Here is a 19,575-nt window from a genome sequence, read left to right on the forward strand (position 1 = left end):
AAGTATTTCATTGGATACAACGCGGATCAGTCTTTTTGACAACTCAACTGGTTCATTTACGTAATGTCTGTCACGGAGTTTATCACCACATTCTATAATATAGCTACATTGTTACAATGAGTTGGCGCTACATTTATGAAACGCGGTGGAATTTATAATACGCTTGATACAGGAAACGATTGCCAGTTTGTATCATTGCGCATAGGCAAAATCGCATAACTGCCAGCCGTGATCGAAGAATCAGAGTAGATTCTGTGACTTGTCATTGTCAAAGTAGTTTATTTGCACAACAGTTATAGTTTATGGTCTCTAGCCTACTTATAACCTGTAATGCGGCTCTCACTCGCATGCCTCAAAAAGGTATGCCTATTCTACCAATTCTTGCTTGCAACAAGTAGACACGTGTGCGATACTAAAATGTGGAACAATTTGCAGAAAATTACTGGGAGAGTGCTTAGTCATAGACCAAAAAAACAAGGAGGAGGGGTATTTGGGAAAGCATTCTATTGGCCGCTAGAAACTGAGCTTTTTTTTATTAGCAGTAGAAACTTGTAATCGTTGAACGCAAGATCTGTCTGAATACTATGGCATCTCAAACAAAGGTGAATCAATGAGCAAAGTTAAGTAAGATATGATAATATTGTATTGTTATCACGTGAACTGATTTATTTTTCTCCCCTTTAGCCCATTCTTCATGGATATTTCAGGAGTTCATGTTCTTGGAGGGTTCGAATTGGTAAGTTCCTATGTAGTCTTCTACGTCTCTGCCTACTTTACAGCATTAGAACATTGTCTGACTTTGACCCTGGAAAGAAATAACCTACTTTGCTTCTTCCAGCTTTTGCTCTGAAAGGTATTGAATTTGACCAAGTCCCAGTAAATCTTATCAAAGATGGGGGTCAGCAGGTAACTTCCTCATACATCATGCATTTTCATCAGGTAGAGGTAGTTAACCTCTATAATGGTATATTAGATATAATGTCCTCACACTGTACCTATTGTATATTTCAGCTTACAGACCAATACAAGGTGTTAAACCCTATGCAACAAGTGCCTGCTGTCCAAATTGATGGCATCACCCTGTCACAGTCGGTGAGTCCAATACTGTTATTGGTTTGTCACTGTTAACAGTTATGTACTTTTGAGATACTGATAAGTCAAAAGAACCTCAAATCTAGATCCACATTCCCAAAATATAACATTGACTACTGACAATAATGATAAGACCTATCCACTCACACTCAGCTGGCAGTGATCCAGTACATTGAGGAGACCAGACCAGGACCCAGGCTTCTCCCTGCAGACCCAAAGAAGCGTGCCCAGGTGCGCATGATCTCTGACCTCATCGCCTCCGGGATCCAGCCTGTGCAGGTGAGGGTATTACAGCACAAAGAATGTGGGTAAATGAGAGAAAGGAATACAACAAATTGAAAGCACACCAGTCCACTACAGATCTCTGACCTTGTTTGCAAAACAAACTAGGTTTACTGTATGGAAGGAAAGCAAAATCAAATGGCAGAACCTCAGACATGCTGACATCATGGCTGAATGACCATTGCAACAATTATGATGGTGATGACTGTAGAGGTACTCAGTCATGTCTGATCATTTTGTATTTCAGAATTTGTATGTGCTACAGAAGATTGGAGCAGAGAAGTTGCAGTGGGCGCAGCATTTCATCCAAAGAGGTTTTGAAGGTGGCTAAAATAGCCTTACATTCAACATGCCACTATAGCTCATCTCCAGACAGCCATTATAGGCCTGACTCCATGTCACTGTGTGTTTCTCCTCAGCCTTGGAGCCCATTCTAAAAGAGACGGCAAGCAAGTACTGCGTAGGGGACGAGGTGAGGGGACACTCGTTCATCACATAAAAACACAGTGGCAGTGTTAAGCTAAGTATCTCAAGTTAGGTTTTTTATTTTCACACACACAAGTAGAGTGAAATGCCTTTCTTGCTTGCTCATTCCCAACAATGCAGTAATCAATATCAGTAGTACAAAAACACACGAGAAATAGAAATAAGAACACAATAAAGTAAGCTATATACAGGGTCAGTGCCAATACAATATTTACAATGTGCAGGGATACTGGAGTGATAGGAATAAGGTGACTTATGATAAACAAGAGTAGCAGCAGCATACAGTGCCTTCAGAAAGTATTCATACCCCTTGACTTATTCCACATTTTGTTGTTTCAGCCTGAATTCAAAATGGATTAAGTAGATATTTTTCTCACGTACACACAATACCCCATAATGACAATGAAAATGTTTAGACATTTTAGAACATTTATTGAAAATGAAATACAGAAATCTAATTTACTTAAGTTAATACATGTTAGAATCACTTTTGGCAGCGATTACAGCTGTGAGTCTTTCTGGTTAAGTCTAAGAGCTTTGCGAACCTGGATTGTACAATATTTGTACATTTTTAATTTTTTTATTCTTCAAGCTTTGTAAAGTTGGTTCTTGATCATTGCTAGATAGCCATTTTCAAGTCTTGCCGTAGATGTTCAAGCCGATTTAAGTCAAAACTGTAACTAGGCAACTCGGGAACATTCAATGTCGTCTTAGTAAGCAACTCCAGTGTATATTTGGCTTTGTGTTTTAGGTTATTGTTCTGCTGAAAGGTGAATTTGTCTCCCAGCGTCTGTTGGAAAGCAGACTCAACCAGGTTTCCTTCAGGGATTTTGCCTGTGCTTAACTCTATTCTGTTTTTTTTATCCTAAAAAACTCCCTTGTCCTTGCCGATGACAAGCATACCCATAACATGATGCAGCCAACACCATGGTTGAAATATGAAGAGGGGTGTGTTGTTGTATTTGCCCCAAACATAACACTTTGTATTTAGTACATCTTTTTGCAGTTTTACTTTTAGTGCCTTTTTGTAAACAGGATGCATGTTTTGGAATATTTTTATTCTGTACAGGCTTCCTTTTCACTTAGTATTGTGGAGTAACTAGAATGTTGTTGATCCATCCTCAGTTCTCCCATCACAGCCATTAAACTCTGTAACTGTTTTAAAATCACCAATGGCCTCATGGTGAAATCCCTGAGAGGTTTTCTTCCTCTCCAGCAACTGAGTTAGGAAACACACCTGTGTCTGTGTAGTGACTGGGTGTATTGATACACCATCCAAAGTGTAATTAATAACTTCACCATGCTCAAAGGGATATTCATTGTTTACTCCTGAACTTATTTAGGCTTGCCATAACAAAGGGGTTGAATACTTATTGACTAGACATTTAAATCTTTTAAGCGATTTTTTTAAATGTCTAAAAACATAATTTCACTTTATATTATGGGGTATTGTGTGTAGGTGACACAATCTCAATTTAATCCATTTTAAATTCAGACTAATAACAAAATGTGTAAAAAGTCAAGGGGTGTGAATACTTTCTGAAGGCACTGTATATGATGATTGTATGTGAATGTGTGTTTAAGTCAGTATGGATGTGTGACGTTGTTCTACAGTCGACCTCACTTTAAGTTGAGGAATTCTTGATAATGTTTACCTCTTAGATCTCCATGGCAGACATCTGTCTCGTCCCTCAAGTCTATAATGCTGAACGGTAAGGCACCCTCCATCATTCAGTCAGAACTGGAACAGAAAAACACCACAGCATGAGACAAATTTTACACTGAACATACAACCCAAATGAAGATACTTTTTACATTTGCCAAACAGGTTCAAAGTGGACGTTGATCAGTTCCCAACTATCAAAAGGCTAAACCAAACCTTGATGAGGGTCGACGCTTTCAAAGTGAGTCATCCATCTTGCCAACCAGACACACCTGCTGACATATGTACATGAGAACCCCTCTGACATCTACAGGAGCCAGTAGTGCCATCATCATTGAATACTTCAATAAAAATATTTGATATGAATCATTTGGTTTCAATCTCGTGACTTGAAATAAGATTAGAATACAAAATGTTTGAGTTAAGACCATGTATTACTTGTATGATGAGAAGTTGAGTTTGAATATGTACATTTTAACCTCTGATACAGCACGTTCCCCCATCTTGACATATGCTCAACATGACACTGGAACATAGTGGATTTGTGAAGATAAATACAATAGACAACATGAAAGTGCCCAATACCAGCCCACTGGTATACACATGAGGAAAGTGGAAATGGCTGTCTGCTCTTTGTTTAATAATTGTTTTAGTAAAATAGCTGAAGTTCAACTAATATCATGCAGCAGTTAATTAACCCATGCTTAAAAAATGTAAACTAAATAGAAAGTTATTTTCTTTCAACACACATTGGTGAGAAAATATCTAGAGCACAGGAGAGATGTTGTTTGTTAGATCTGGTGCCTATACCATTTCTCAGATGGGGAGAATGGCACTTAAAAATCAATATTAAAAAGTTAACAACCCATAATGTAATGTCAGACACCTGACAACAGTGTGATTAAAAAGGCATAACTTGCACCATAACTGACAATCAACATCCCCCTCCAGAAAAGAGCAAATCAGGCTAGACTACAGCCTTCAGTGGCCACAATAAAACTGTTACTGAAGACTTAATTACATCCAAGCCTAATGTAACAGAAGAGCAAATAAAAAGGACTCAACAGTCCCTGTATTAGTTCTGCCCATGATACATTCACTCATATCATTCAGAATTATTTGTAAGCCAGACACGGATATAAAGTCACATTTTTCCCCCTTATTCCCCATAAGGCTGTTCTAGTCTCTCCTTAAGGTCCAGTCTCTTATCTCCAGGGATCTCCACTGTGCACTTCGCTGGGTCATTGAAGAAGATCCCGGCGCAGTCTGAGCCCCCAAACACCAGCAGAGTGCTGTGGGTGTTGGTATGCTCGCCCTGCTTCTGTTTGACAGTGCCTGGGAGGACAGAACCTCCCAGGTTGTTCATGCTGTGTCCGGCACGAGGCTTGGCGCAGAGCAGAGGGGATACCACTGAACTCCACATACTGGTGTCTGAAAAGAACCTGAAACAGAGTATTTTTATTCATAGAATTTGAAAAGGAATGATGCTGGATTACCATTTTAACTTTCTGGAAAACAAGATAAGGCTGATTGAGGGTGTACTCACCCACATTGAAGATATGGATGTCCTGCAAGGCACCAATAGCACTACAACCTCCACTGACCAGCATCCTGTTGTCTGATACTGGCAGTGCTGCATGATATCTGATCACACAGACGAGATAGGGCAACGTTATCAAAGTAAAAAGGCAATTCTACATCAATCCATACATCATTGTGTGGATTACAGTAATAAATATAAGATTAACAAATGGCATAGAATTCTATCAGCCATTTAAAAAATAATGGTCACAATATTGGTCTGTGTGGCAATTTAGAAATAGTTTTTCATCATAGCAAGTACTTTTTGATGTCCTAGATATCCAAAAGATGAAAAAAATCAGATAGGCATTGCGTTTACATATTACAAGGTTGAATAAATATGTTCTCACCCTCGAGGCAGTGATGGCATGATCTCATATTTCACAGCTGTGCACTCCATAAAGCCTTTTGCTAAAATAAACTAAATTGCATTTGAAGATTAAGTTGTAACTAGCTTTGTGTAGCGTAATCCAAATCACCACTCTTTGTCACAGCCTTACCGAGACGCAAAATGTTAAGGTTGTTCAGGTAGATTGCAGTCTTCCTGCCACCAAAAATGAGCAACCGGTTGGACAAAAAAATGGTTTAGAGCCCGTTTTATGTAAACATAAAATGTGTTTGTTAAATTAACACTGTCGTCCTGTAATGGTTAAATACATTAAGCAAAGTATTGTAATAGCCCAATGCCTCTACAGAAATATAATCAAGGAACATTGACACAATCCTAGGTAGAGGTCAGATCCCTCCACAATGGGTTGGTACCAGAGCTCAAAATCTGGGTTAAAAATGTACAGAGCGTTTCTGTAGGCCTTGTCTCCAGGACAGCAGCTTGGATGGCACAGGACAAAACTAGGGCATTTTAATAAGATGGCACAGGACAAAATCTCTCCCAGTTGTTTTACACAAGTTATCAATATTAGTAAACAGTCGACTCATCTCACCTATTTCCATAGGGAGTCCTCACAGCGGGTTTGGTCATACGCTCCTCCAATGACAATGGCCATCTCGGGATTACTCAGACATGTTATGGCTCCAGCGCTTTTATGGACAAACTGAAAATAAAATATCATTAATGTTTTATATACAACAGAATATCTGGCATTTGAAATAAATTACTTATTTGATTGAGAATTCTGACCGGCTCTGCAATTTGTCTTCATCTTTCCAGTCTTCTCCACAACACTGTTCTCTCTAGATAGCTTCCTTTTATTGGGACTAGATGTCACGACTTCTGCCAAAGTCGATGCCTCTCCTTGTTCGGGCTGTGTTTGGCAGTCGACGTCGCCGGTCTTCTAGCCATCGCTGATCCATTTTTCATTGTCCATTTGTTTTGTCTCGTCTGGTTTTCATTTCCCAATTACTGGTCATGTATTTAACCCCCTGTTTCCTCCATGTCTTTGTGTGTGATTGTTATTTGTTTAGGTCGGTACGTTTCCGTCTGGTTTTGTCCGGGTGCTGTTTTCACCCGTGTTTTGTGGCAACCGTTATTGTTTCGCACATTGGTATTGTCACATGTGCTATTTTCTTAAGTAAAGTGCATTGTTCACTCATCTCCTGCGCCTGACTTCATGCACCAGCTACACCCACCGCATGACAATAGATGCTTAAGCAGTGTCCTTCTCAGGGGTAATAACAGCTTCAGGGGTCCATGCGAAGCGACCCCTTCCCAATCACTATCCGTCTGGGGGTCTTATCCTTCAAATACCATGAAGATAAACACACAGGTGCCATTTATCTCTCCCCTACTTCATGACCGTGGGAAGATGTTTTGGGTGCTGTCGACAGTCTGCTGATTAGTATTTTTCTCTGCTCATAGAGGAGTAATAAAGGCCTAGTGCACTAATTTGGTGTGATTTGTTTAATAGTATTATTTTTTTGTTATATACAGTACCAGTCAAAAGATTGGACACCTACTTATTCACAGGTTTTTCTTTATTTGTACTATTTTCTACATTGTAGAATAACACATATGGAATCATGTAGTAACCAAAAAAGTGTTAATAAACAAATCAAATCAAAACACATTTTATATTTTAGAATCTTCAACGTAACCACCCTTTGCCATGATGACAACTTTGCACACTCTTGGCATTCTCTCAACCAGCTTCACCTGGAATTATTTTCCCAACAGTCTTGAAGGAGTTCCCACATATGCTGAGCACTTGTTGGCTGATTTTCCTTCACTCTGCGGTCCAACTCATCCCAAAGCATCTCAACTGGGTTGCGGTTGGGTGATTGTGGATGCCAGGTCATCTGATGCAACATTCTATCAATCTCCTTCAAATAGCCCTTACACAGCCTGGAGGCTGTTGAAAAGAGATATTTCTCACCAATGTGTCCTGTGTCCTGTTGAAAAACAAATGATAGTCCCACTAAGTGCAAACGAGATGTGCCTTGAATTCTAAATAAATCACTGACAGTGTCACCAGCAAAGCACCCCCACACCATCACACCTCTTCCTCCATGCATCACAGTGGGACCCACACATGTTGAGTTCATCCATTCACCTACTCTGTGTCTCACAAAGACACAGTGGATGGAACCAAAAATCTCCAATTTGGACTCATCAGACCAAAGAACAAATTTCCACTGGTCTAATGTCTATTGTTCGTGTTTCTTGGCCCAAGCAAGTCTCTTCTTATTATTGGTGTCCTTTATTTGACCATGAAGGCCTGATTCAAACAGTCTCTGAACAGTTGATGTTGAGATGTGTCTGTTACTTGAACTCTATGAAGCATTTATTTGGGTTGCAATTTCAGAGGTTGGTAACTAATGAACTTATCCTCTGCAGCAGAGGTAACTCTGGGTCTTCCTTTCCTGTGGTGGTCCTCATGGGAGCTAGTTTCATCATACCGCTTGATGGTTTTTGAGACTGCACTTTCGAAGTTCTCGAAATTGTCCGGATTGACAGATCTTAATGTCTTAATGTTGTTTCTCCTTGCTTATTTGAGCTGTTCTTGCCATAATATAGACTTGGTCTTTTACCAAATAGGTGTATCTTCTGTATACCACCTCTACCTTGTCACAACACAACTGATTGGCTCAAACACATTAAGAAGGAAAGAAATTCCACAAATTAACTTTTAAGAAGGCACACCTGTTTACTGAAATGCATTCCAGGTGACTACCTCATGAAGCTGGTTGAGAGAATGCCAAGAGTGTTCAAAGCTGCCATCAAGGCAAAGGGTGGATACTTTGAAGTCTCAAATATAAAATATATTTTGATTTTGATTTGTTGGTTACTACAGGATTCCATGTGTAATTTCAGCGTTTTGATGTCTTTACTATTATTCTACAATGTAGAAAATAGTAAAAATTAAGAAAAACCCTGGACTGAGTAGGTGTGTCCAAACTTTTAACTGGTACTGTATATTAATTATATTTGAAGGTAAAGAGATTGATTTCTGTCTTGTCAGCTTTGAGCTAGGCTTAGCAAATGCTGTCTCCTAGATGTGAGGAGATGGGGGTTGTAATCTGCAAAGAGTGAATCATACATACACTTTAGTTTCCTGTTTCATTCAATTGCCATGCGGTCCCTAGGAGAGGTACGTCACTTGAGTGGGTTGAGTCACTGACATGATCTTCCTGTCTGGGTCGGCGCCCCCCTCGGGTTCGTGCCATGGGGGAGATCTTCGTGGGCTATACTTGGCCTTGTCTCAGGGTAGTAAGTTGGTGGTTTGAAGATATCCCTCTAGTGGTGTGGGGGCTGTGCTTTGGCAAAGTGGGTGGGGTTATATCCTGCCTGGTTGGCCCTGTCCGGGGGTATCGTCGGACGGGGCCACAGTGTCTCCCGACCCCTCCTGTCTCAGCCTTCAGTATTTATGCTGCAATAGTTTATGTGTCGGGGGACTAGGGTCTATGTTTATGTGTTGGGGGCTAAGGTCAATCTGTTATTTCGGTATTTCTCCTGTGTCCTGTGTGAATTTAAGTATGCTCCCTCTAAATCTCTCTCTCGCTCTCTTTCTCTCTTCTCTAGTGGGACCTGAGCCCTAGGACCATGCCTCAGGACTACCTGACCTGATGACTCCTTGCTGTCCCCAGTCCACCTGGTCGTGCTGCTGTTCCAGTTTCAACTGTTCTGCCTGCAGCTATGGAACTCTGACCTGTTCACCAGATGTGCTACCTTGTCCCGGACCTGTTGTTTTCAACTCTCTCTCTCTACTGCACCTGCTGTCTCTAACTCTGAATGATCGGCAATGAAAAGCCAATTGACATTTACTCCTGAGGTGCTGACCTGTTGCACCCTCTACAACCACTGTGATTATTATTATTTGACCCTGCTTGTCATCTATAAATGTTTGAACATCTTGGCCATGTTCTGTTATAATCTCCACCCGACACAGCCAGAAGAGGACTGGCCACCCCTCAGAGCCTGGTTCCTCTCTAGGTTTCTTCCTAGTTTTCTGCCTTTCTAGGGAGTTTTTCCTAGCCACCGTGCTTCTACATCTGCATTGCTTGCTGTTTGAGGTTTTAGGCTGGGTTTCTGTATAGCACTTTGTGACATCGGCTGATGTAAAAAGGGCTTTATAAATACATTTGATTGATTGATTGATTGACAATGTAGACCACTGTATGGATAAATGCCTCAGAAAATCAAAAGTAGTGAGGTCTAGATAAATCCATAGCAAATTAGTAGAAAGCCCTGCCTTTGGAACCCCTGTAACTCACCCTCTGACTCCCAGAGGTGTTGAGATGAGTTTGGGAGAGATGGCTGTTGTGCTCGACTGGGCTGGAGTGTTTTCTTGGTACAAGCTGAGTATTGCTGATGAAACTGGCTTCATTCTTTTTGAGGAAAGAGTTGAATAACAGTTGAAGATACTGGTACATTATGTAGGTACTGTTTTTATCATTCCACATACCTGCCAAGAGGAATGGAGTATCTGGTCAGTGTTTAATTCATAATGTGACAGGTGTCACAATAACAACACTGAACAAAAATATAAATGCAACATGTTTTATGAGCGGAAATAAAAGATCCCAGAAATGTTCCATATGCACAAAAAGCACTCCAAACAGGTCAGGGACAAAGTTGTGGAGAAGTACAGATCAGGGTTGGGTTATAAAAAAAATATCCAAAACTCTGAACATCCCACAGAGCACCATTAATTCCATTATTAAAAAATGTAAAGAATATGGCACCACAACAAACGTGCCAAGGCGGGGCCGCCCACCAAAATTCGTGGACCAGGCAAGGAAGGCATTAATCAGAGAGGAAACAAAGAGATCGAAAATAACCCTGAAGGAGCTGCAAAGCTCCACTGCGGAGATTGGAGTATCTGTCAATCGGACCACTTTAAGCCGTACACTCCAAAGAGCAGTGCTTACGGAAGAGTGGCCAGAAAAAGAAAAAAAATATTATAGAAAACAATAAGCAAGCAGGTTTGGTATTCGCCAAAAGGCAGAGACCCCCCAAACATATGGAAGAGGGTACTCTGGTCATATGAGAGTAAAATGTAGCTATTTGATCATCAAGGAAAATGCTATGTCTGGTACAAACCCAACACCTCTCATCAGCCCAGGAAAACCATCCCCACAGTGAAGCATGGTGGTGGCAACATCATGCTGTGGCAATGTTTTCCATCGGCAGGAACTGGGAAACTGGTCAGAATTGAAGGAATGATGGATGGCGCTAAATACAGGGAAATTCTTGAGGGAAACCTGTTTCAGTCTTCCAGAGATTTGAGATTGGGACGGAGGTTCACCTTCCAACAAGACAATGACCCAAAGCATACTGCTAAAGCAACACTTGAGTGGTTTAAGGGGAAATATTTAAATGTCTTGGAATGGCCTAGTCAAAGTCCAGACCTCAATTAAATTGAGAATCTGCGGTATGACTTAAAGATTGTTGTACACCAGCGGAACACATCCAACTTGAAGGAGCTGGAGCAGTTTTTCCTTGAAGAATGGGTAAAAATCCCAGTGGCTAGATGTGCCAAGCTTATGGAGACATACCCCAAGAGACTTGCAGCTGTAATTGTTGCAAAAGGTGGCTCTACAAAGATGAAGAGTTATGCACGCTCAAGTTCTGTTTTTTTGTTTTAATCCTTGTTTGTTTCACAATAAAGAATATTTTGCATCTTCAAAGTGGTAGGCATGTTGTGTAAATCAAATGATACAACCCCCCCAAAAATATATTTTAATTCCAGGTTGTAAGGCAACAAAATAGGAAAAATTCCAAGAGGGGTGAATACTTTTGCAAGCCACTAAATATAAGGTCTATTTTGCCTGTTTTGAAGGTGCATTACTTGAGAGGGAGATTGGAATGCTGACCTTGTCCAAGAGGCAACAGAGAAATGGAGAAGAGGAGTGTATGAGAAGATTTTGCTAACTGTTTGTGAGGTATGGTCTCCAGCTTGTCATTCCGTACATGTTCAATATATACTGAACAAAATAAAAGTAACATGCAACAATTTCAAAGATTTTACTGAGTCACAATTCCTATGAGGAAATCAGACCATTTACAGTGCCTTGCGAAAGTATTCGGCCCCCTTGAACTTTGCGACCTTTTGCCACATTTCAGGCTTCAAACATAAAGATATAAAATTGTATTTTTTGTGAAGAATCAACAACAAGTGGGACACAATCATGAAGTGGAACGACATTTATTGGATATTTCAAACTTTTTTAACAAATCAAAAACTGAAAAATTGGGCGTGCAAAATTATTCAGCCCCCTTAAGTTAATACTTTGTAGCGCCACCTTTTGCTGTGATTACAGCTGTAAGTCGCTTGGGGTATGTCTCTATCAGTTTTGCACATCGAGAGACTGAATTTTTTTCCCATTCCTCCTTGCAAAACAGCTCGAGCTCAGTGAGGTTGGATGGAGAGCATTTGTGAACAGCAGTTTTCAGTTCTTTCCACAGATTCTCGATTGGATTCAGGTCTGGACTTTGACTTGGCCATTCTAACACCTGGATATGTTTATTTTTGAACCATTCCATTGTAGATTTTGCTTTATGTTTTGGATCATTGTTTTGTTGGAAGACAAATCTCCGTCCCAGTCTCAGGTCTTTTGCAGACTCCATCAGGTTTTCTTCCAGAATGGTCCTGTATTTGGCTCCATCCATCTTCCCATCAATTTTAACCATCTTCCCTGTCCCTGCTGAAGAAAAGCAGGCCCAAACCATGATGCTGCCACCACCATGTTTGACAGTGGGGATGGTGTGTTCAGCTGTGTTGCTTTTACGCCAAACATAACGTTTTGCATTGTTGCCAAAAAGTTCAATTTTGGTTTCATCTGACCAGAGCACCTTCTTCCACATGTTTGGTGTGTCTCCCAGGTGGCTTGTGGCAAACATTAAACAACACTTTTTATGGATATCTTTAAGAAATGTCTTTCTTCTTGCCACTCTTCCATAAAGGCCAGATTTGTGCAATATACGACTGATTGTTGTCCTATGGACAGAGTCTCCCACCTCAGCTGTAGATCTCTGCAGTTCATCCAGAGTGATCATGGGCCTCTTGGCTGCATCTCTGATCAGTCTTCTCCTTGTATGAGCTGAAAGTTTAGAGGGACGGCCAGGTCTTGGTAGATTTGCAGTGGTCTGATACTCCTTCCATTTCAATATTATCGCTTGCACAGTGCTCCTTGGGATGTTTAAAGCTTGGGAAATATTTTTGTATCCAAATCCGGCTTTAAACTTCTTCACAACAGTATCTCGGACCTGCCTGGTGTGTTCCTTGTTCTTCATGATGCTCTCTGCGCTTTTAACGGACCTCTGAGACTATCACAGTGCAGGTGCATTTATACGGAGACTTGATTACACACAGGTGGATTGTATTTATCATCATTAGTCATTTGGGTCAACATTGGATCATTCAGAGATCCTCACTGAACTTCTGGAGAGAGTTTGCTGCACTGAAAGTAAAGGGGCTGAATAATTTTGCACGCCCATTTTTTCAGTTTTTGATTTGTTAAAAAAGTTTGAAATATCCAATAAATGTCGTTCCACTTCATGATTGTGTCCCACTTGTTGTTGATTCTTCACAAAAAAATACAGTTTTATATCTTTATGTTTGAAGCCTGAAATGTGGCAAAAGGTCGCAAAGTTCAAGGGGGATGAATACTTTCGCAAGGCACTGTAACTAAATTCATTAGGCCCTAATCTATGGATTTTGCATGACTGGGAATACAGATATGCATCCGTTGGTCACAGATACCTTTAAAAAAAAAATGGGCCTCAGGATCTCATCATGGTAATCCTGTGTATTCAAATGCAATTGTGTTTGCAATTGTGTTTGTCTGTAGCTTATGCCTGCATGCTGACCACACCACTCGCGTCGCAATGTACACAATAAATGTACACATAAATCATTGCACCCACACTGCTTGCGCGTTTCAACGAGGGTCTGAGTAGCCAGGCGCTAAAATAGGACTTGGGTCTATTTGTGACACATGATGCGCTGCAAGTCCTGCCTCTCCCATCTCCTCATTGGTTTTGAAGAGCATATATCCATGTGGGTGATTGAAAGATGAACTGAGGTCCACACTCCACTCGGCAGTGGTAATGCACCTCAAAGTTAGTTGCCAACCGCCATATAAAGTCCAAAGAAGAAGCCTGAAGGTGCGATTACTAGAAACAAACTCAGTTTACCCTTTTATCTGTGGATTCATTTTTGGAGTAGATGATGCATTTCAGGTAAAATAACAACCCAATGTTTATATCCCATGACAAATTAGCTAGCAGCAAAATTGCCATAAATGTTTAATGCTTTTAAACCTGTCCCCAAATTAATATAGTTGGTTCAGAGTTCGTTTTGATATTTCAACCTGCGTGTCCTGATCATGTCTGGTGTGGGTGGACAAAATCAACATGCGCACAAGTCCCGCCTCTCCCATCTCCTCATTGGTTTTTAAGAGTGAGGTCCATACAGAAATGGTTTGTTGACATTGGTATGGAAGAACTTGACTGGCCTGCACAGAGCTAAGACCTCAACCCAATCGAACACCTTTGGGATGAATTGGAACGCCGACTGCGAGCAGGCCTAATCAACGAAAATCAGTGCCCAACCTCACTAATGCTCGTGGCTGAATGGAAGCAAGTCCCCGCAGCAATGTTCCAACAACTAGTTGAAAGCCTTCGCAGAAGAGTGGAGGCTGTTATAGCAGCTAATGCCGATAATTTTGGAATGAGATGTTCGATGTGTCCACATACTTTTGGTCATATAGTGTATATGCTTTCAGTTCAGAGGGTTGTTGCACTTAGGTTAACACCAATGCTTTCACATAGAGCCAGCCATTACTGTAAGAAACATATGCACCCCAAAAGCTTTGATCAGGATATTAATTGGCTGAGACCTAGCTCTCTATACTTGGCTACTTCCTAGTACAATGACACAAATGAGGCAGAGCTGTAGAAATGTAACATACCGTAATGCAAATGAGACGCTTTATTGTGAAAACTTTTCAGGAAAGCTTATAACAGAAACACATACTGTATAGTACAAAACTGAAACTTATTCAGTTGCCTTATATTTTAGCAGCACAATTCATGATCTTTGGAAACATGCACAACACAGACATTTGAGGTACAAACATTTTTGGAAATTACGTGTGGGCGGCTATAATCAATTTTAGAACATGATTAGGTGCATTCAGCGCTACACAACACAGAAACGAAACACTCAAAATGAGCTTCCTTTACAGAGATTGGTACATAACATTTTACTTTAAAAAGGGGACAATCCAAGTCACACATACTAACAGATTCAAAATATTTCTGTATCTACAATAGTCTCATGTGATTGTCCACCAAGATCAACCCATCACCTGACAACTAAATAGGGATTTGGCAATGTAAATATTGAACCAATTTGACATAAGAGCTTTTTGTGCCAGGGATGGCTTTTATTTGTCAATAAGACAGGCGGCAACCATTTGCTTTAGGATTGGACTCAGAGAAACATCTAATACACTTTCATCGACATAAATTACTCATTCCATCAACAAAATTGCTCATTCCAATCACAATATGCAGAAAAATAATGGAATTGTTGTACAGGAATATTGTTTAAGATACTGCATTTGGATCATCATACAATTCAAGTTGACGTTTAAAAAAAAATGTTTGGCAAAAAATTGACATACATGAAGTACACACCAACATTATATGATATCATGTGTAGACACAAAAAGAAAACCCAGTTCTATGGAGCACCTCTCCTGCTTAAGCTTTTGACCAAGCAAATCATCTTTCTATCAGTGTTCCCTGATTGCTGCCACCACTGAAATTGTGTCTGAATAAAAATCTATACTATATAGAATATATATCTTGAAAATATGGGCAATTTGCCTTAATTCACTGCACAAAACTTTTAAACACACCAGCACATAGCACAAACAAAGCTTCATAAAATCTTGCTCACAGTAAAACACATGAAAAAAAAAAGTGCTCCATAATTCTCTAGTCCTCTCACATTTTAAATGTAGCCTTAGAGCGAGCAACACCAGCTGATTGTGATAAAAAATATATGCACCTATAATTAACCCTAAATTATTCTATGGAATCAAAAATAGATATCAATTATTTGAAGCGAAGTCATACATTCATATGCAATAGTGGACTGGATCCTCAGGCACTGTAATACACCCTGTAGTACAGAGTCTTATTTCGCCATAGTGAGTAGGAGTTATCAAACTTCAGAAGGTAAGTGCCCTCGCCTGGATACTCATGACTACCACCTTGCACTGCCATGTGACTGTCCTGACGATACACAGGTAAGATTTCCCCTAGGTTGGAGTTGGCCAATGATTTGGACCCCTTCTCAACATCCCCTGTGTTGACAGGTCCTGCAGGAGACAACAAATAGTCTTCAAGACAACAACCTCAACTAGATAAATTACAGATCTGAGATCAGTTATCAAACACATTCCAAGATTTTCAGATTATGAAACATAAAAAAAGTGTTGTAACTAAACAAATTTCAAACCAAAAGAGGAGATGCTTACTCACCTTCTAGCTCATCTTCCTCATCTTCATCATCACTGGATTCGCTGATGTGGACCGTGATGGCCCGGCTGGTAACAGGGGTCCAGTCAAAGTAGATTCCAAAGCCTATGTCATAGCTATCTGTGGCAAACTCCCAGCACACCCGCTTTCCCTCAGGGACAGTTGGCACATGTACTGTCATAATGTCTCCTCTGTACACTGCCACCACACTGTCCTTCTCCAGTCGCAGCTTGGCCTTAAGCTCCTTCATTGCCATGGACGTCCACGTGGAAGGAGGCTTTAGCGGGGGCATTTGGACTAGAGCACAACCATAGATTATATGTGAGGACAACATGGGAACCAAACCTGAGCAGAGTGTTCAAAATGTGTGTGATAGTAGAGTATCACACAATTAGGGATGCTTTGTCAAATGTACATTTTCAGCATGATTATTATTTTATCAGTAAGTTGCGATACAAACATCAGACTCCAGAACATGGATGAAAGATATGAGTTATCTTAAGTGTCAGGAATTGTGAAGCACTAATGCGTCACCTTTTCTCTCTCCAGGGTTTTGACTATTCCCACTTCGGCTGTTCTCCTCAACATCTCCCCCCATGGCCTGCTGCCCACCAGGAGCCACCTGATTAACCTGAAAACACACACATGCAACAAGTCTATAGGTGCTTGCAGTATATTCATTATTGCCAATTAATTTCATTGCCATGTAATTTTTTAGGCAGACATGTTTACCTCAGCTGGCTGGTTCGACCCCTCTGTGTCATTCCTTACATCCATATCAGGGTTGCTTATTGGGTGGTTGGAGTTATTTGAGAGATCTGTGCTCTGGAGCCTATACACAGACAGATGACCATTCTAATAAAACTTTTAATCACAATTCAACATGCAATGCTTTGTGAGGCATACATTTAAAAAAATTACCTGGCAAAGCATTACAAATATTCAACATTTTTGTAATGTATTTCAATTGCATTTAGTTATATCACATGTTTCAGGAATGAAGTACAGTAGCTAAATAGCTAAATATCAGAGTAGGTATATCAGCAACAGGTGAGTTACCTGTCTAGAGGATTGGTCTCCCAGTTTTTCGACGTTATCCCGGGGAAAGAGGAAACCGACAACGCTGTCAATCTGGATTGAAGCTCCGATGTAGCCTCTAATTTCTCCATTGCTAAAATGAATGCATAAACACTTTTCAGTCTCGCTCTAGGGGTGCGTTCGTAAATTCACTCTGGCCATCTTCACTTTTCAGAGCACTCGTCTGTGTGCCAGAGCGCAGAATAACTGACGAATTTACGAACGCTCAACATCCGTTGAATATGTCCGGTGTCAGTAAACATCAGCAAAAAATGCGTCATAAAAATGTTTCTAGCAGCAGTTAGTCACCAACGCTCTGAATAACCAGCTCTGCTAGGGCGAGTAAAATGGTCAGAGTGATGTGTTCTCTCATCTCTGTCTGGAAGTAGTTAGCAAGCTAGCCAGTTAATTTGAGAACGCACCCTAAATCGCGTACTGTATTCCCTCCTCCCTATTGTCTTCAGCACTAAAATGCTGGTTACCATCATATTAGAGGAGAATGTCTGGAAGGCATTCAGATATGCATCAAAGAAAAACAAATACAGAATGAAACAAAAAAACGATTTATAGCATTGGAAACCAAGACTGTTCTCTGGGCGTCTGCCGGTTTTGACCAGCAGAAGGGACTTTTCGTAACAGGATAGGATAACATACACTGCAGGTTATGATAATTAGGTTAAGGTTAGGAAAAGCGTTAGCTAAAATTGTCCCCGACGCGACTCAGAACATACAACCAGGTCTGCCCTGAGAACGGTTTCCACTAATACGATGCTGCCTAGCTAACGTCAAAATCCGACTAATGCGCGCGCGGTTACAAAGCTACATTGCTAGCTATCTTTTTTGGTCACATAATTTCAACATTTGTAACCAATTTGGTTGCTAGTAGCAAGCTGCGGAGCAATGACTGCGCCCTGCTGAGCTGGACGTATGCTAGCTAGCTAGTATAGCTTTCGTGAAAATTGCTTGCTAGCTAGCTGGTCGGATGATCTTCTGACATTCTTTGACACATTGTCACTTGTCAACAAGTTGTAAATAAAAAACCTACCTCAGATAATCATGTGATAATGAGTTGTTGGATTCCTGCTTGGCTAGTTTCAAGGTTTTCTCCGGAAATGTAGCTAACGTTATCTGTCAACTCCGTTCAGACTGCGCAGGAACATCCCCGTAGGGAAAATAACAGATTTTTGGTACTTCCGTAATTTAACGAGTATTAGCGGAATTTGACGATGTTAATCACGTGATTAACATCATGTGATTAACATCGCACCTGCGACTACAGTAATATTACCGTGACTGACACTTCAAAATGTTAATTACACTCAGGGAAAATACAAAGATTTTGTTGAGGGGAAAACTTTTCGTGTCCAGACCAAGCCACGTCAACTAGTCCTACAGCTTGATGATTATGATGATGAACACTGAATAAAGCAGTGGAGAAATTATTGCCTGGTGTTGATTGATGATGGATGGATAGATATGTGGATGGTCCCCATCCTTATTCCTATGCCCTGATGATAACCTGAGATTGTTATACGTTTTGAAGGGTACATTAATTGATCTGATAAAAAAAATATACTCAATCCTTTTATTTTATTCTGTTACAGTTTGAGAGTAAATCAACATCACACAAAATCAGATTTTTTACAATGACTTGGTGTTATGACAGACAGAGTTCCATCTTTGGGTTTTCCAGGCTCTTTCTTTCCCTTCAGTGGATCCACCATTACTGAATTGTATAGAGCAGAGAGACAACCCTGCATACTGTTATTTCTTGATATGAAGCATGATAATGGTGTCTCCTTAGACTGAACATCAACTAAATTAATCCAGGGGAAAGACCTTGACAACATGGGAGACAAATTAAAAAGTATGGTTAGTTAGCCTAATCATTCATTTGTGTTAAAATATATATATATATATATATGTTTGTCTTTTTATTCCTGTGTGTTTGAGTTTCAACACAGGTTACATTAAATATGTAAGTTAACTTTTCTCATAAGAAAAACCCTTTGTACAAAATGTGTGCTAAATGAAAACTCACTCATCTGGTGTCAGGGGAGATGCATAGGAGGAATGGACAAAATTATTCAGGATGAATGCCACAGTGCCTGGACCTTTTAACTGGAACAGCTCATTGATCAGCCCAAGAGCTTCAGTGGATCCCACATTTGCCGCGGTGCACATGTTCAAGAGACTGTACAACAACCCAAACAGCCACTTTGGATCCAGACAGAGCCCACCTCAATATGAAAATGTATCAGATATCTTATCTTGTATGTCTCAATACACCATCAGACATTTACATCTCGTACAGTAAATATTCAGTAAGTGTTCACACCAAGAATTGCCTACCTCTCATGGCAAGAGGACAGGATGCATCTATTACTTCTGGGTCTTTCAAAGCCGCGGTCACATGACCTTGGGAAAGCCACATGTTGACAGAGTC

At 40.5% G+C, this 19,575-nt stretch overlaps 3 protein-coding genes across 4 annotated transcripts; 1 reads left to right on the forward strand and 2 right to left on the reverse strand.

Annotated features, from left to right (window-relative positions):
- Positions 1-37: 37 nt before the first annotated feature.
- Positions 38-3,889, forward strand: LOC139375209 (maleylacetoacetate isomerase-like). Of its 2 annotated transcripts, none has more exons than XM_071116793.1 (9): positions 38-360; positions 685-736; positions 839-906; positions 1,012-1,092; positions 1,246-1,371; positions 1,622-1,697; positions 1,794-1,846; positions 3,523-3,572; positions 3,689-3,889. In XM_071116793.1, exons 1-9 carry the CDS (start codon positions 331-333, stop codon positions 3,813-3,815), a joined length of 663 nt encoding a protein of 220 aa, XP_070972894.1. In that variant the 5' UTR covers positions 38-330; the 3' UTR covers positions 3,816-3,889. The 2 variants fall into 2 exon arrangements, with proteins under 2 accessions (XP_070972894.1, XP_070972896.1); XM_071116795.1 differs by having other exon boundaries at positions 88-602.
- A 793-nt stretch (positions 3,890-4,682) lies between these two features.
- LOC139374492 (rab9 effector protein with kelch motifs-like) lies at positions 4,683-6,083 on the reverse strand. Its single transcript, XM_071115504.1, is given in 6 exon segments — positions 4,683-4,954; positions 5,070-5,167; positions 5,455-5,509; positions 5,605-5,720; positions 5,846-5,932; positions 6,046-6,083. Coding segments are annotated over 6 exon segments (666 nt in total).
- An 8,372-nt stretch (positions 6,084-14,455) lies between these two features.
- On the reverse strand, positions 14,456-18,450 carry LOC139375210 (protein TMED8-like). Its single transcript, XM_071116796.1, has 6 exons — positions 18,175-18,450; positions 17,112-17,223; positions 16,785-16,884; positions 16,587-16,683; positions 16,056-16,349; positions 14,456-15,892 (listed from the first exon to the last, which is right to left on the reverse strand). The coding sequence occupies exons 2-6, from the start codon at positions 17,219-17,221 to the stop codon at positions 15,675-15,677; spliced, it is 819 nt and encodes a 272-aa protein (XP_070972897.1). The 5' UTR covers positions 17,222-17,223; positions 18,175-18,450; the 3' UTR covers positions 14,456-15,674.
- Positions 18,451-19,575: the final 1,125 nt, after the last annotated feature.

Source organism: Oncorhynchus clarkii, chromosome 19 (genome assembly GCF_045791955.1).
Source record: "Oncorhynchus clarkii lewisi isolate Uvic-CL-2024 chromosome 19, UVic_Ocla_1.0, whole genome shotgun sequence".
NCBI classification, from domain to species: Eukaryota; Metazoa; Chordata; class Actinopteri; order Salmoniformes; family Salmonidae; genus Oncorhynchus; species Oncorhynchus clarkii.

Excerpts from the sequence above, each read along its gene's own strand:
- LOC139375209 (XM_071116793.1), top strand. The coding sequence starts at position 331 with ATGCGGCTCTCACTCGCATGCCTCAAAAAG. Across the intron at positions 1,698-1,793 it reads CATCCAAAGAGGTTTTGAAG|CCTTGGAGCCCATTCTAAAA; the intron begins GTGGCTAAAATA and ends GTTTCTCCTCAG. Across the intron at positions 1,847-3,522 it reads AGTACTGCGTAGGGGACGAG|ATCTCCATGGCAGACATCTG; the intron begins GTGAGGGGACAC and ends TTTACCTCTTAG.
- LOC139375210 (XM_071116796.1), bottom strand. The coding sequence starts at position 17,221 with ATGGAGAAATTAGAGGCTACATCGGAGCTTCAATCCAGATTGACAGCG. Across the intron at positions 16,350-16,586 it reads AAACCCTGGAGAGAGAAAAG|TCCAAATGCCCCCGCTAAAG; the intron begins GTGACGCATTAG and ends GTTGTGCTCTAG. Across the intron at positions 15,893-16,055 it reads TGAGGAAGATGAGCTAGAAG|GACCTGTCAACACAGGGGAT; the intron begins GTGAGTAAGCAT and ends TGTCTCCTGCAG.